Source organism: Pundamilia nyererei, unplaced genomic scaffold (genome assembly GCF_000239375.1).
Source record: "Pundamilia nyererei isolate P.nyererei 1_Seehausen unplaced genomic scaffold, PunNye1.0 scaffold00004, whole genome shotgun sequence".
Taxonomy (NCBI): Eukaryota; Metazoa; Chordata; class Actinopteri; order Cichliformes; family Cichlidae; genus Pundamilia; species Pundamilia nyererei.
Genome location: NW_005187405.1, coordinates 7144465 through 7162272, shown reverse-complemented (window position 1 = coordinate 7162272; position 17808 = coordinate 7144465). Strand labels below are relative to the sequence as shown.

The 17808-nt window shown below is 39.7% G+C and overlaps 1 protein-coding gene across 2 annotated transcripts in view; it reads right to left on the bottom strand.

The window, feature by feature from the left end:
- The window catches only part of LOC102206613 (phosphatase and actin regulator 1-like), a 50724-nt gene that overhangs the window by 23245 nt on the left and 9671 nt on the right, over positions 1–17808 (bottom strand). The window contains exons 1-2 of one of the 2 annotated variants that reach the window (XM_005721404.2): positions 7542–8187; positions 4634–4798 (exon numbers count right to left, since the gene is read on the bottom strand). In XM_005721404.2, coding sequence (XP_005721461.1) covers positions 4634–4798; positions 7542–7827 — 451 coding nt within the window. In that variant the 5' untranslated portion in view covers positions 7828–8187. Of the gene's footprint in view, positions 1–4633; positions 4799–7541; positions 8188–17808 lie in introns of those variants that run through there. The other variant, XM_005721405.2, reaches the window with a different exon arrangement.

The following is a 17808-nucleotide window of genomic DNA, read 5'->3' as shown; positions in this document are numbered from 1 at the left end:
TATCTATCTCTTGGAAAGTTAATATCTTTGCCAGACATTTGCTTCTGCCAGATCTAATAATAAAAGATAATAGGTTTTACAATGCAGCCTCTAAAAGCTTTCTCCTTAAAACTTTCAACTTTCAAAACTCTTGCATTGCAGTTTAACTTAGACTTTGAAATCCCCATCACGAGTCCATTATTCTTTAGTCTTTTGTTTAACAGAGCAAACATTCAAATGAAACTCTAACCCTAACCCTTCTAAAGAAGTGCAGCACCAATTTGTTGCCAGAGTGGGGAAACCTGGGGTTAAAGGTCATTACTACGCCAGTTGTTTCATCCAAAACGAACAGCAATTACTCAGAGCTTTATGACATAAGAGCTCTTCTGCGGGATGCACACAGTTATGCAATACCATTAACTCAAAAGCCTTAATGAGGATATTATGTCTTCAGACTTGACAGGCGGCGAATGTTTGCGAAACAAAAGTGGAAGCTGGTAAAATTAAAGTGGACACGTGCAGAACGTGTGCCGAGCATGAAGTAAGGAGATGAAACTCTGGCCATCCTTGCAAACCCCCCTAAAAGCCCCCACTCTGTTTAATATTTAATCAGCACATTATTAGTGTGCAAGAAGTGGAATTTCATGTTCATTTCATCAGGAAGGTCCTAGGGGACACACACACACACACACACACACACACACACACACACACACACACACACACACACACACAAAATTGCATTTGTGCGTGTTTAGTGTCTGTTTAGTGGGAAAAAATGCCACTCCCTCAAAATACCTGACTTTGATACAGAGTACTATTGACTTGGACACCAGAGTAGTTGTCATCACTTGTCAGTTTGTAACAATGTTTATTATATAAGTTTAGTGTGCAGCTGAGGTACTCAAGTTAAAAGCATCAAACAGGATGCACTCTTATCACTACCAAAGGGTACAAAGCAAACCTCCATATCAGTATATTAGAATCTGCAGTAGCCTTCAAAATCACCTTGAATATCAACCAAGTTCTATTTTAAAAGTCTACCATAGCCCAAAGTGTTATCATGGCCCAACACTCCAACCACTCAATCTGTACCAAGATGAGAAGATTAGACACTCATTGGGGAGACTCAGCTGAGAGCATATTAAATGAAACTGGCATATCTAAGTTCAGCCTCTACTGATCTGAGAACACTACATTTAGTTTTTTAGAAAAAAAAAGAAAAGAGAAAAAAAAAAGTAAATTCCACTGCGAAGTGACCCAGATAGTCAGAACACATCCTACAAACCCTGAGGCACAGTAGCTTAAAGTGGAGTCTTTTACTGAGGCGTTTCTCTCAGTCTGACTCTCACAAAAAACTGGAATAAAACTTTGATGGTGTCTTCTATCAATGAGGAACTCAAGCGTTAAACCTCAGACCTCAGAAGCTTGAGTGTGGCTAAAATACACTTTAACACCTATAAAGGACACAGCAGGCATGCAATAGGCAATCAACTTCTCCCTTCATACAGTGTACAATGGACACGTATGAAATATGTCCTTTTTGTTAAAAATCATGCGAACATCCAGCATGAGTAGTGCAATTGGATGACTGCTGTTCATAGGGAAATGTGCTAATTAGATTAAAAATAGACTCCCTGATAACATCAGACTACAGCATGCATGTTCTTTTGATAAATCTCTTCTCGCTAAAATCTCTTCCTGATACAAGCTGGCTGTAAAAATTTCCCAAGCACAATAAGACAGCATGATAAGACATCCAGCTGTCAGATGCTTCTCCTCCCTCATTCCTTCCTGAGGTAAAGAGTGCAGCCTCCCAGAGCTGGCCTTCATCTGCTTAAGATCACAACACATTAATAATCCTCTACTGTGCCCAGTGTCCAATTATCCATGACAACATCTTCCTGCCCAGTGGCTGGTCTACTCCCTATTGATACAGAAGTTGTAATCAACAATAAGGTAAGCACAGACTACTTCAGACACAAAAGACAAACAAGGACCATCTAAGGCCAAGATCATAGCAATGCAACTATAACCACTGCACATTTTGCTGATTGCTTAAGCAACAGACAAATACTCTAATACTCTTGCAGGCAAAATGCTGTTTTCAGCTATTAATGATGGTGTACTAAAACAAGTCAATAGCTGGTAGTAGCATGTGGCAGCAGTGTTCTTATACCTGCTGACAACAGGTCAGTAATAAAATGAGGGCAAGTACACAACACAGTTTCCTTGATAAGGTGAAAAATTATTCCTTTAAACACAAACTTGCTAATGGTTATACTGCACAGAGTCTTTCTCGGAATCGGTCTGAAAAGAGCAAACTATTTTAAAAAAGTCATCAGTTTCACTTGGGTTTTACCGACTTTTTATTGTTTCTGCCCAAATTTGAAATAAACTTCATGCCATACTTGTTCAGTCTTCTTCTAATTGTACAGCAGTGAACTTCAGCATTTCCCATGCCAACTAAGCTGTACAGACTAAGATGTAGCTCTTGAGTTTTTTGCCGTTTTTCTAAGCATGGTCTGATCTTAGGGTGAATTTCCTGGGACATCCACTCCTTGGAATATTGTGGCACTGTGTGAACTCACACCTGCTCCAGTTGTGCAAACTACCAAAAGCCATGTTTTTATACAGGTGCTCACACTTATTGATAATCACCTAATAAAGAGCATTAGATTAGAAGAACCTGGCTACTGACCTGCTACTCAACCACTTAACTCCAATGGAAGCACTAACTTTTCATACGACTGCATAAAGGCTTATAAAAACTATTTATTTTTCATTTTCCTCACATAACTGTACTTCACAGTAATGGCTGAAGTTCAATACATGGCTGGCCACGAGAAAAACATTTGTGTGCAGCGAGCCATAGGAAATAATACAGAACAGAGTGATGTCGTTGTCATGTTGTATGTGAAGCGCTTTAAGGGTTCACCAAGAAAATGTTACCTTTTCTAAATAAAACTTTTTTCTTGGATGGATATTTTTTATTTCTCAATGAAGCAATAATCCATTTTTAGTAATCACAGGATTCCTCTGCACCATACAGTTAACCTACTTTCCTCAAGCTTAGCAGAATTTCTCATCTAGTGACTATACTAAGACAAAATACCAGCCATTGGGCCTTCTCTAAAATATGTCTAATGACTTATTAATCATTCTCTGACCATAAGATTGATGTTTTGTGAACACCTGGTGCAAACTTGCACCACGATGTGCCACTGGAACACATTGTTATTGTCATTAAAACTCTTCAATGATTCATGGTGTATAATTCTTTTCATTAATGTTAACCTGGAAACACTTGTAATCATCTTAATAAAAACCAAATGTGCATTTCAATAATAAGGACGTGACCCTGTGAGTTTTCTTAGACGCTCTCTTGCTACAGTTAAAAATCCTTCTGCCAGCTCCTGTCATTTCAATTTATTGCACAATCGCACGCTTGTGGCTTCAATTCTACCACTGCCAGTTGCAGAAGTTCAGGCCACATTCCACTTATTTGGAACTTTCAGAGTTAGGTTCACGCTAAAAATGGATGAGACAGAGCTGTGGTCTCTCTGAGGCCAATGTGCCTGCCTGAGCATCGAAGTCTCTTGTGAGACTGCGTACCACCTGTAACTTAACAAGGTGATCATCAGTGGTATGGCAGCTCAAAAATGCCCATCAAAAAGGATTGAATAGAACAATAGTAGCAACAGCATTATTTGGGGACAGAAGCATTATGCACACAAAACAAGTGGATAACAAAAGCAATGAAAAGCGTCATTTCTCTCAGCTCCACTCAGCATTACCACCATTGAAACAGAAATTATCTTTTGTTGGCTCAGCTTTTGATTACTGTCCTTAACCACAACAAGAGAGATGCTATTATCACAGGGCTGACATGACTGTACCAGTGAACAGACAGAATCTCTGTGGCTGTGTTATCAAGTACACACTTCAAAAATGCAGTTTTTTTGAAGTATTAAACAACTCAAAGGCAGCTACAGTAAAAAAAAAAAAAGTCAAGCACACATCTTGTACTTCTGACAAATGATGGAGCTGACGAAAAGAGGTCGCAAAAATTAAAACGGTCAAGACTCAAACAGCAGCCAAAGAAACCATGAGCAAACCCGACAGATACTGAATCATTCAGCAAACTCACACCAGAAAATGTTAATTGAATAATGTTACTAAATGAGAACATCCTGTTCTGTTCACACTGGATTTAGCTCCCGTCCATAAAAGCAGGGACGCTTCTTCGAGCCTGGGAGCTACAGTCTGACAAAGTGCCTCCTCCTTTCCAAGAGGCTGACAGAAAAATTCAGGATGTGTCAGTCGAGGAAAATAAATACAGCCGGATCTGAAGAGACCACGTCCTTCACTCGACCCTGACAGCACTGGGCTGAAAGATCAAAGCAACTCTAAAGAGACCTCAAAACATGAAACTCCAGCGCTACACTGAATCAATTTGCTGCATTGTGACTCACCCTGGAGACTGAAAAACGTAATCAATTTTTCTTTTGACCAAAGGATATGCATTGATTCCCCCCGCCAAAAAAACCAAAAAAACCCCCAGAAACCACACAGGGTACAGTCTTTACAAGTATTGGAGTTATTATACTCGTGTCACTATTATGCGGATAAATTATGAAAAGATGTCACGTACCAGCTGATGTCTGCTTGAACTTCTCGCTCTTCTTCTTTCTCCATTTCCAGGGCTTGAGGAGCCGCCCCAGAGTTGCAAACTTGCTCCGCCGACGGATGGGTGGAGTGTGGGTACCAGAGACCAAGGACTCCGAGCGCATGGCGGCAAGCCTCTCTACTTCCTCCGCTGTAAGGGGGAGAGAAAACAAAACAAAACAGATTTAGTTTAGGTGAGGATCCAGAGGAGGTGATGGATAGTCTGGATGATAACTAAAGGCAGCAAACACTTTTGTTTTTTAATATCCAAGCAGAAATAATCTGTGCCAAGCAGCCTCCAGAATTCAGCACTAACTAGATGAGGCTGAATAAGAGCATAAACAAACCTGCACATCATATGGCATTATGCAGGATTTGCTCTGGGTCTAAACAGTTCTAGGCTGTAGACTGACTGATGAGCACCTCATTAAGGGGGAATATTTCAGCTCTTCATCAAATATTCACGAGGCCCGGCCCTATAATCTTTTAAGTACTGTTTGACTTCAGAAGCAAAGAATGTTAAGTAATTTGCTCAAACACAAAATATTACATGAAGAAATAACTGCGAATGCAAACGGCTACAAACAGCACTTAAAATGTAACACCAAGAGGAAAGCTGGCTGCTGGATAAGAATACAAAAGGCGGATGATTAATAACGAAGGGGACTCGAGCTGAAAATCTGACTTAAACCTACTTGGCAGCTTGTGAGATTTAAAAAAAAAAAAAGAAAAGAAAAAAGAATTACGCAATGCCAAAAAGCTCTTCTCTCTTCTCCTTACTTTAAAACCTAATCTTTAAACTTAGTCTTTTATGTAGTCAAAAAAACATTTCATCAGAATAGCAAAATATCGCAAATGCAACTGCGTGCAAGAACAGCCGATTAGTCAGGACAATGCATGTTTTTTAAACTGCATGTTTTTCTACTAAGCAGCCAGTGAGTTCCATTACTTTCCATACTTTCGAGATCAGCTCGCCTCGGTTGTTTAAATTAATCATCTCTGCATTTATAATTGCCAAAATACATCATTACTGAATGATAAATGTGCAGACTTTTCAAATCAGTTTGCACATGCACCCATACAGAAACTGCACAATCTTGCAGCGAGAGCGATTAAGACAAACAATAAACAGACTTTTTTTTTTATTAGAATGAACAGCATCGCTTGGGAATGTCTTAGAATTCTCTCAAAACTCTTGGAAGCTATTAAAAAGATGACACAAATCACCTTTAAAGTATCTTATGAGCATGCAGCAGAAGCAAACAGAAAAACTCAAAAACCGCCAAAGAAACCTCCTAAAATCAGCAGTGTTAAAAGTCCAGAGCCTGGACGCACGAGGTGACCCTCTAGCACATCGTGTCACGTCTGTTGTCAATGTCACCCGGTTGCATCAGATCATCACCCATGACATGCAGTCAGGGAATCTGAGGGTGTTTGTTTGTTTGTTTATTCTTTTAATAATTGCATCACTTTTGCAATGTTTGCCAACACAGACATGCCGCTTAACAGGACAGCCGCCTCCCTGGGGCAATGAGACAGTAAATAAATGTGGCGATAATGCAGTGCTGAAATCAGTCCCACGGACCATTATTTGAATGCTCTGCAGCATCCTTGGAAATCCTTCCACCACAGCATTCTATAAATAACCCAGCAGTCAGTGTTAATTGAATCCAGGAGAGATTCAAATGGTTTCGTTAGCAGCCTAAAGGCCAGATAGAGACAGGAAGACAACGAGCTCTAAGTTGAGCCACATCCAGGAGCCAAGTAACAAGCTGCTGTACTGTATGACAGAGAGAGTGGCAGTAATGACTCACTGTTAGCAACTTCAGTGCTTAGGGCATTGCTTCATAACATTAAACACTACTTAGTGTTAAGTACCACAACCTTAACTCAAAAAGGAGTATGGGTTTGAAAATATATATATATACTTTTTTTAAAATTATAATTATTTTTTAAATGCACACAATAGAAACTGCAGTAAAGCAGTTGGGCCTTCCTGTGAAGATGAAACCTCTGGATACTATCTCCCCACAGGTGTAGGTATCTCAGTGTGCACTCAAAAGCCCTCTTATCCCAAAATACAGTGTTTACAACCAGATATATTTCTTTTTTTTTTATGTTGTTGTGCTGAACTATTTAAAACCAGTACACATAGAATCAAAGTCTACACTGTAAATGTGTGATGATGCAATTGTAATTGTGAGAAAATCCTAAAATCTGCACAAGAAAAAAATAAGGAAATCCTCTTCCAAGTGTCCAAATTCATTGGATTTTCCCCTTTTCTTCCTCTTCTTGACATCAGTCTGATTGCACGGCAGAATCCTTATAACCTACATTCTCCACCACTGTAACATGAGCAACTGATGCTGCTGGTTTTAATTAACAACACTTTTTTGCATGCCAAGATGGCTGAGTGATGATGTAATGACACCTAAGTGGGGGGGAAAATAGGCTTTGTGCAAACAGCCTGCACAGCTTCATGCTAGAGGTTAATACTGAGATCTAATGACAATAAAAAAAACAAAAGACCAGCGTATTTTTGCGGTCAAACGACAATTAACAGTTCAAAATATGAGCAGCCCAACCCTGTAAGAAGTTCTGATCCAGTCAGAGGCAGTTTCCACAGCAGCAACAGTGATTCACTCTCCTTCAGGAGAGTGGTGTCATTTCAATGCACATCGACACTAAAATAATATAATCTATCCCTCGAAGGGAAAAAAAAAACACTATATCCTCACACAGCCTGCTTATCAAATCGCATACTTAAAAAAAAAACCCCAAACAAAACAAAAAACAGAAGCAACGTAGCCATCTTCAGATGTGTGCATCCTGGATGGTAACAGCTACCGCAAACCTACTATGGGCGAAACCACACAAGGTTTGAGCCTACTCACCGTCCTGCGTGTCGTTTCCGCGGCTGCAATTGCTGCAAATGTGCTTTATCTCTTTCCCGATATGACAGTGGATCGTAAAAGGCATGGTGTTGTTGTTGTTATTGTGCGGATGCTGGCCGTGCCCCTTCTTGTTGTTCAGAGACATTATTTTGACCAAGCTGAACGCCTTTTTCTTAGGTTTCTCCACCGCCACGGGCGTGTTTTCTCGGCATCCCGTGGTAAACCAAGTGCCGTGCATGATGGTGGGCGCAGGATCCACGCTCGGGTAATTGGCCGTCTTGAACATCGGGAAGCGAAAACGGAGCGGTGCTTTAAACGGAGCGGCGTTACTACGTTGTGGGTTTAAATTAAAGGGCCATGGATCGAGTCCTACTTGACCTACTATAGCAGCTTCTAAGTGTTTGGTCGCTTGTCTCTTCGGTAATCCCACACCTTTACCTGAGATCCCAAAATGTGCAGCCTACTTGGTTGCGCAACGCAGAAGTCGCTGCTGCTGAGAGAGAGAGAGAAAGAGAGAGGGAAAAAATCTGCTGCCAAATCCAAGAGAGCTAATAATAAAACCGAGGCTGAATGGCAGTGACTACCTTTCACTCCCAGAGCTGTAGACTGCAGTCGGTTGTGGCTAATCCACGATTAGAGGAGCTGAGGAGTGAGTGCCTGTGATTGGCTGCTAGGTACGCGCTTCTAATAGGCCAGCCTGGACGCAGGAAAAGTTGCTCCTCCATCCACAAGATCACAGTTAACTATTTCTTCTATTATTAAGCTGCCTAATATGACAGCGCCATTTGAAGCAGCCGCAAAAACCACAACACAAACTAAGTAACACATCTAAGCATATTAAGTATAAAACAATTTGTTGTGCTGTGTGTTTGGGTGAGATGGACATATTGATTTTATACTGAGAAGATCTCAAACATATTTAATCAAAATATTATTAGAATTACTTCACAAACTGAGATGACTGGAATAGTAATGGTCCAAACACTTAGACGGGTGAGTGAATGTTAGACACAGTGATTCAAATGATAACAATGCTACTGATTCCCATAGTCAGTGCATCCCGCAGCTATGGAGAACTTTGTAAAACACAACAATATATATACACACAGTAGATGATGTCATCAAATGTAATAGCTTAAAAGGCATGCTGACATCATTCAGCTTAGAGAGCTTCCGATACAAAATACATAGTGAAACAATGGAACGTAACAAACCATGCAAATTAAGCACTTTAAGGCTGCTTCCATCACACCTATGTGCACACTTGCTGAAGGGCAGCAAAGATGACTGTAGAAAAAACCCCAACACCAATCTAATGCGGGCATGACACCAGACAAGTGCTGAGAGGTCAAATTAAAGAAACAAACAAAGGGAGTTTAATCAGTGATCTGAAAGCAGAATGAGAGGGCTCAACCTGAAGAAAAGAGGTATTATGATGCCCTTTCTTCAAATCACAAATTCCAAATAGCTACGCCCTTGATCCCCAAAGTTACTGTTCACATTCTGGAATAATTGATAATATTAACAGGCGGTTAATAAGCCTTTAATTGTGGAAAAGATAACGGGAACCCCACGGCATTTCCAAACATGTTTCAAAGCAGCGCATGGTTGTGAAGCTGGGGCGGGGTGGGGGGTATCTTTGATGTTCCTTCAATGAGCTGCAGCTTATTCCACTGACATCAAAGCGCTCTCTGAAATGAGGGACAGAGTCACGCAGATTTACTCACACCACGGTGCAATGCAGTAGTTGCTCTTAGTTGCCTCTCTTTGGTGCAAAGTTTGTTTGCACTGATATGTGTTAAACTTTAGGACCCCGTGAAGCAGAGTTTTTCTTTTTTAATATACAAAACATTTTGCAACAAAGAGTCAGGGTTTAGCAGATAACAGGGACAAAATTATCTCCCTTACTATGCAAGGAAGATAACATTGCACCAAAGTGTGACTCTGTACAGTACATGCGTGCTCGCTATAGAACGAGGAGCAACAGCCCTGATAGACTCAAGAAACCTGCGTTGCTTTCTTCCTGTGCCGGCCTGATAACAGCATTCACTCTGTTTGCTGCCGCCCAGCCAAATAATTCTGATAGAGGAACACAAAATGCGCTTAAATCAATAGTGATGTGTGCCAAGACTCATGCATGCTAGCCTGTGTAATTCATCCTCAGCTTTTGTCTTACAAGAAACAAATCAAAGGCAGGCTATATGTCGGCTGCAAGGAAAGAATAATAACGTGTGTCAGTGTTGTTATGTAACTACTGTGTGACGCAGTGTTGGTCAGGGCTTCACATGACTCACTTTTAATCAGCTGACCACAGTTCATGCCTTTTGTGACGGGGTAAAATGTTCTCTTTTTGCTATCTTTCATGAGTTTTTGTTGTTTAAATGTTTGATTTCTTTCACTTGTTTCATTTCACTGGTCACTGTCTATGACAACTCTAGTTATGGATCTTGGGTATGCATTGGCTCCATAGTTATATTCAGCTTATTGGGACTTGTTCTTGCATAACCCCACTAGTGTTCGCAGTGACATTCAATAAAAATGACACACCACGTTGCTTACTGTTCATTACTTTAACTGAACCACAACCATAGGGTTTTAATTCTTTTTTTTATTTTTTTATTTGGCTTCCATCCATCCATTCAACCGCTTATCCAGTTCAGGGTCACGAGGAGCGGAAGCCTATCCCAGCTGCCATAGGACACTAACACAGTGTTCCATGCATTTCAGCATAAATCTCCAAGATGACTGTGACTCTTAAAAGAAAAAGACTTTCATGTTGATGACAACATACCTGACACTTGTCACAAACTCTCACAATAAACTTCAACTGTCAGAACAAGCTCAGGTACAGCTGCTGAGAAGTGTCTGCCAGTCTATTCCGACTCATGCTCCTTCTGATAGAAATGCTGGCTCACAGCACTGTTTGCCAAGGAGTTTCAGTAAATATTAGTTATCTGCTTTTTTCCCCAAAAAACTTGTGAGGCTGTGTAAAATGTAAACAACATCAGAATGCAATGCTTTGCAAATCATTCAAACACTATTTATAACTGACAATGCAAGGTACAAAACCAACATATCAGATGTTTAAAGTGAAAAATATCAACGTTTTTGGGAAGAATGTGAGCTCATCTTGAATTTAATGCTAGCAACCCTCAAAAAATGGTACAGTGGCAGCCAAACACTAATTTTCAACCTAGATCTTGTGTAATTTGGCATAGCATGGCCTTTTCTCCCTGTTTCCCTTTCTCAAGAATGGTTTCTTGACAGCGATCCTTTCCCTGAGATCATTTCTGAGCAGCTTCAGTGAACAGTAGATGGATCAACTGAAGGTCCAGATGTATCTCTCAGATCCTGTGCCAGGTATTTGCTGGATTTATTCCTATTTCTTACGATATGACTTTTTGATACTGTTCACCTGCTATAGATAGTTTTCAGGCCTTCCAATTCTTCTTTTGTCCTCCACGTGTCCAGTTTTTGCCAATTTGAAAAAAATAATAATAATAATTTAAAGACACACTGCACACCACACATGCTGAGCTATCGCAAGTTTTCAGCTAATATGTCTTTGGGAGTCACTTGTAAGTACAACCTTTTTTGCTGTTTTTTTTCCTCAAGACAGAGTTTTGTGACTCTGTTTATTTTATATTTTGGATTCTGGTTCAAACTGGTTTCCATGGCTGCTTTGCAGATTTTAGGCTAAACAATCTTACAACTTCCGACTGAGCAGCCTGTCACTACAAATCTGCTGTTCCCATTCTCTGCGTATCTCTCTGTCTCTTCCCATCTGTCATTCTCTCACTGCATTATTATCTGCCTCGCTCACTCATAGTAAGACAGCACCACATTTCCTTGACACAATCTAGACGATAAGATGATAAAAGTGCAGCGCTTTGCCTTTTGCACATTTTTTTTTAATTTGCCACGGGGAAAATGTGAAGGATTTTATGGAACCGAATCTCAACTCTTTTATGAAGTTCCTGGCTCCACCTTCTGAATTAAGCCATATCTTTTTTTATCGCAGGCAACAGAGTAATGTGACATGATTATGTAAAAATCCACAGACTGCAACACGTGTGAAACAATGTTAATTTATTTAAAACACGAGCACTTGTTATTTTGTTTGTTTTTGTAATAATTGTGCAGATACTAACCAGCTCAGCCACTTAAGCCGACAGAAGTGTTCATAGAAGTGGTCACTAAGTGTCAGGGATTGTGATAACATGCCTGTAACTACCCTCTAGTAAACTGAAAATAAAAAGCTGCTCACTTCTCATTTCTGTCATATTTCATTTCCCTTCTTGTCTTGTTTATGTCTCCATAATCTTTCTTTATTGTTAATTAAACTGATAAGTTTTGAATGAAAGGTGCTGCCAGGATATGCTACATGTGGTAGGTGAAGTTAAATATAATTTACTCACTTGCATAAACGTAACAAAAGCAGCTGGGTAATTGCTTAAATATGAGTATTACTCACAGTAAAAAAAGACTTTAGAAAAGTACATGCAGGTGTTACATTCTGCACTGTGTTGACACTGCAATCTGCTAGAAAACAAAAACAGAAGAACCTAAAATGAAATCATTGCAGTAGGAGGCATCCACTGCAGAGCTGCCCAGCTTTTTCCATGCAATAGTCTTTGCAATGCTGCCATCTAGTGGGGTCAGTTGGCATTTTGCCAACTCTAAATTCAAAGCACAAAAAATATTCAGTTTCGTCACCAAACATTTACACTGTGCAGCGACATTTATGGACTCCAAATGTTAAAATATCACGAACACTGTCTGTAATTTGGGGAAATATGATGATTTAACCCTCTCGCGTGCACGTTTGTGCGCCAAGACGCAGTGCGCAGAGTTACTTCCAAAGGAGAAGCGATGTGCTTCTGACCACCGGCTTCCATATTCCAGTTTTGCCATAGCTACGACGTTATTAGCAAGCAGCCATCTTCATTGCTAAATCAGGTTTTGTTAATTCAATTTTGTCCACTACAGCGCAGTGAGCGAGATATTAAAGGTAAGTGTTCAACACCCAACTAAGCATCAATAAACGCCTAAGTTGTGCGAGGTGATGCAGCACTACAGTGAGTTTCTCCCGTTTGCAAGTATCCAAAATCCTTCTGCTGTTTCCATTTGTGCTGCTCGGCTCCCTGCCTCCCTGTTCCGTGCTTCTTATCGTCCCTCCTCTGCAGCTTGTGTCTGCAGCTCAGTGGGAGATAGTGAAGCAGGGAGCTGTGATGTACTACGCTCTGCTGGAGGAATTCATTATCACAGTGCTGGAAATAGTGCCTGAGCCCCCCCCCACACACACACACACAGAGTACAGCTAGTTACCATGCACTGTACGTGCAAGGTAAGGAGTAAATACGAATATAAAATAATAATACCCAATCTTGATGAAAACGTGGAAGGGGCCAAATTACAAATTACCTAAATGGACAAATAAAAGATAACTGGCAGTCATTACCAAGCCCTCACACTCTGCAACATATTTACCTTCATAAGTAAGTTCCTAAACTGTCTACTGCATCTGAAAGGGCAGGGGAAGATGGCTGGCTGAATGGATTAATTGGTAATAAACGTAACAGTGATCAGTAATGATAATCAAGCAGCCATTCTGCATAATTACTGGTAATGAGTAATTCCCTTTTAAGTGTCTGAATAATTTTTCTACAACCGCTTGGCTGATAGTTTGACCCATTAGAACTAAAGAAGCAATAATCCTCAAAGGCACAAGACCAAGCGTTGTCGATCACGTACTGCGCTACCACAGGGGACTGCACATTTTTATATGCACATCAGCACAAAAGCAGGCCTCTCTGCTTTTCTCCTGAATCTTGTTCATGGTGTCGAAACATAAACAAATATAAAGTGAAAGCATAGTTTTCACGCCAGATGAGAACAGGACCAGCGCACGCATTTCACACATTCACACTTAACATGCACATTTCCATTTTGACCTCCTCAGCCAGCTAAAATTGATCAACATATGCCACCAGGTGGTGCCAGAGATGTGCCTCAGTGTGGATTTCAGATCCAGTTGCTCTGCCCACAAACTATCCAGTGTCAACTGAGCAGAATGAACAGCCACTTTACAGAGCAGGATTCAGGGGTAGAGGCTCTTGTTAAACACCTGTCTGTCTTATATTTTTATATCTTTCTCTTTGTAAATTCTGTTGTTAGAAAATCTTCCAAATGGAGCTTGGCCCTAAAGATAACTCAGCTCTGCTGGCTAGATTGAAAAAAGTCACATTTTAATCTGAAGAAGTTGGTGCCAGTACCTGAAAAACAATGAACAATGTCAAAAAAAATAAAAATTATTATATAAATACATATGTCTTGCCATATGCTTGTTAGCAGTATAAATCAACCCAGAGCCAAGTAAAGATGAGGGCAAAATTATTAGGTATGAAGTGAAAAGGTTTTGTTTAGAATATCCCAAGAGCTTGTTTAACAAAGGAAGGGATTTTCAGCATAGCATTTCCAAATATGGTAGTTTTCTTTAGAAAGCATAAATTACTTCTATTTGCACACAATAACAGAATTATTTCAGAAAAGAAAAATGACCATAGTCAATATTTTGAACCCCCTTGAAAAACTGACATTTTTATAGTAGTGATGTGCTTTAACTTCAAGTGTTTAAAGCTTGTGAAACGTGAGACATACAGGTTTCACCTTTGATTAGAGAAAGTGTTGTGCCAAAAACCAAAGTTTGAACGTGAGAAAAACAATTGTTGACACTCATAAAGGAAGAGGTGGATATAGAAAGTTATCACAGCATTTCTGAGTGTCAAGAAATGAAGTGAGAAGTATCATCAAGGGATTAAAGAGAGCCACACAGTACAGAATAAGACAAGCAGATGTAAGAAGCAAAAGATATCAAAGTCTTTGAAAGAAAACTAGTGAGAGATGGGTCTACATGACCCCACATCATCTGGCAAGACACTAACAAATGACTTAGCCAATTCAGGAGTTGTAGTTACAGAGCAGACAATCATTAAAATTGTGCACAGGAACGGACTGTGAGTTTGCAGACCAAGAGGAGATCCACTTCTGCAAAAGAGGCATGTTCAAGCCAGACTGAAGTATGCTAATGACAACCTGGAGCTTGTCCTTTGGGCAGACAAAATTAGAGCTCTTCACCCACAGAGACACTGCATATGTTTGGAGAAATAATGGAGAGGCATACCACCCAAAGAACAGGTTGCCTACAGTGAAACATGGTTGGTGGGAGTATTAGGCTGTGAGGATGCTTCGGTGCATCGGAAACTGGGAATCTCATCAAGTTGGAAGGGCTCATGGAGAAAGAATATGTGAAGATTTTGAAAAAACAAAACAAAAGTTCAAGCAGTCAACAGAAAAAACCCTCCTATTATTTACTATAAACCGAATAAAATAAATGTACAGTCACTGGATAGCAGAGTATTTATAAATGTGCAGAAGTATTGCAAGGAAAGTTTAAAAATTTTTTTAAAACCAATACTGGACTTACTATATTTTACATAACCGTGTTTAGAGTAAAAAAACAACAACAACAACAACAACAAAACTATGTGCTTATGTGTTTACTGAATATTGTCACATCTATAACTAGTAAGTAAGTGTAAGTCATTCACTTCCCTGGGAGCCATTCAAAGGCATCCTGAGACAAACATTTAGGTCCAGAAGTTTTTGGGCAGTAACACATTTTCTTTTGTAGTTTTGCTTCTGTACACCAGCTCAGTGCATTTTAAATCAAACAGTCAAGGTGTGATTGAAGTGCAGACTTTCAATTTGAATTGAATTAAAATTCAGCTTTACTGTTTTGGAATTACAGAACTGTTTGTACATAGTCTCAAATTTCCAGAGGTATCAATGTAATTAGACAAAATAACTTAATTTTTAAATTTAGGAATTGTTTTTTAATATTTGGATGAAAATCCTTTGCAGTCAATAACTGACTGAAGCTGAGAACCCATGTACATCACCAAATGCTGTGTTTCCTTTGTTGACATGCTCTGCTAGACCTTCACTGCAGTGGTTGCTTGTTTGTGGGTCTCTCTGCATTCAGTAATGTCAGTGACTGAAAATCACGCTCATGCTCAACTTATTGGGTTGCGGTCACATGTTTCAATTGTCATGAGTTTCAAAAATTAATGTTTTTGGTGGTTAGGTTGCCATTTTTATTCTACAGCTGGTTGCAGCTGCGTCATATCCTATCAGCAACTAAAGTTGGACAATGATGAAGGCCATGACTGTCATATCATGATTCATGTGTATTGCTAAGGATCAGCAGAGGCATAACTCGCTTTGAAGTGAGTACAGAAAGGAAAGAAAAGACAGCCTTGAAAAGATAAATTCAGAAATGATAAGGAATGTAGGGCAGCAGCCTGTTGTTTTGAGTGAACACCAAGGAGCCTCCGTTGAAGTAACACTTCAGCCTTTTAATGAAGGCTAGTCAAATGACAATACAAGCAAAAATAATAGTTTTGTCATTTACAAACTCAGAGGAAGGCAATAAGAAACCTTTTGAGTGTTTTGTTCATGGCCAGAGTTTTGGTTCCGGTAGCAAACTAAAAAGGCACGAGATGACTCAAAAGATTTTGGTTCTGAGTGATAAACAGAACTGGTTGCTTGGGTTCTCCTAGCCAAAGTATTTTTTGTGAGAAGATAAACTTACATCCTAAGCCAACAATTTGTATTTGGAAAAATGATTCTAAAAAGTAAAAATGAGCTACCATCAGTGGCTGTGGCACCAACACATAACAACTCTTCAAATTTCAACAATATTTAAAAGAAGACCAGAAGATTTGTGTGACAGCCAACAAAGTTCTACTACCCTAACTCATCATCCCAAACAACAACAGGCCAAAACAACAAGTTTTTCTAGAGTGAAGCAGGACCTTCACATGTTACAACAGTGTCAAAACCTGCTGCATTTGTGGGATTTTTTGGTAAATTACTTCTAACTTGACAAGACACACTAGACACCTCTCAGCGCAGAGTCCTTGTCATTGTTCTTATTGCTGGAAGGATTTTGATAACTATGAAAAATGCGAGACACACAAAGAAGAAGAATGAATTTAAATGGAATGAAAAAGAAACTGTAGCAGCTGCAGAGGGCTACTTGGTTAAATCTAACACCATCAAGAGCACCATGTGTGATTAGAGACTTTCAGAAACTCATGTAAGACACTAATCCAAGTCAAGTTAGAGACTCGTATCCCTGATACTTTCTTGTGGTCGTGCAAATTGGTTTGATATGAGCAGAACAACAAAAAAGCGTACTGGTGTGCTGACTGCCAAAATGTTACACAAGCCAGGACTACTAAAGGATCATGAAAAAGTTCACACTTCATATCTCTCGCTTATCTAATTCTGCACCAGACAAAGAAGACCATTCTCACTGTGGGAAACGGTTCAGTACAAAAGACTGTTTGATACATATGGTGAAGCGTACAGGGGGGCTACCCATGGTCCATCTGCAGGAAGAAATGCTATCAAAAGACATACCTCAATCAGCACAAACATGCAGGACCGGAGCACCCATTTGTCTGAGATGTGCCAAAACCTTTACAAGAAAATCTCACCTTTGTGACCACAGAGAAAAGGTACATTTGGAAGTCAGTCCTGTGGACGTATTGAAACTACTTATGATTTGTTTTCAATCTATAAATAATCGTCTTGTGTAAATGCCTGAAAAGCTCTCATATAATATTTCTGCACTGTATACATGACAAATTTTATAATCCATTAACAGATTTGCACATAAACTAAAACATTTAGTCTGACAATGTGAATGGTTCATTCTGCAGGGATCTCTGGAAGATTTCTCCAAGAGCTCAAGAAACCCAAAGCTGTATAATTTAACAAGGCGGAGCCAGACTCTTAATTGGAGTGATTCTACATGAATTCATTCCAAACGGAAAGTCACAAAGACTGCTTCCTGTGAAGTGCACATCCACAAGGGTTATAAAGTGCTGGATTATCTTTAATGACTTACTCACAGCATGAAGAAACCTAATAACTGTAGAGCAGAAACAAAAGTTAACAGCCGACAAGTCAAATGAATAATTTTTCAAGCAAATTGTCTGCATGGTAAATTTGAGACATTACTACTCGAGGTTCTGAAAAAATCTGAAAAACTGCGTTGTGTCCTTAAAAATGGATGATTTCATCAGAGCCAGGGTTCTGAATCATCCTCAGTTTAACAGCCTTCTCACTAACTAAATGACATTACACGTAACGTGCTGTACTTCACCAAATTAAGTAACAGACAAATCTGTATATAACA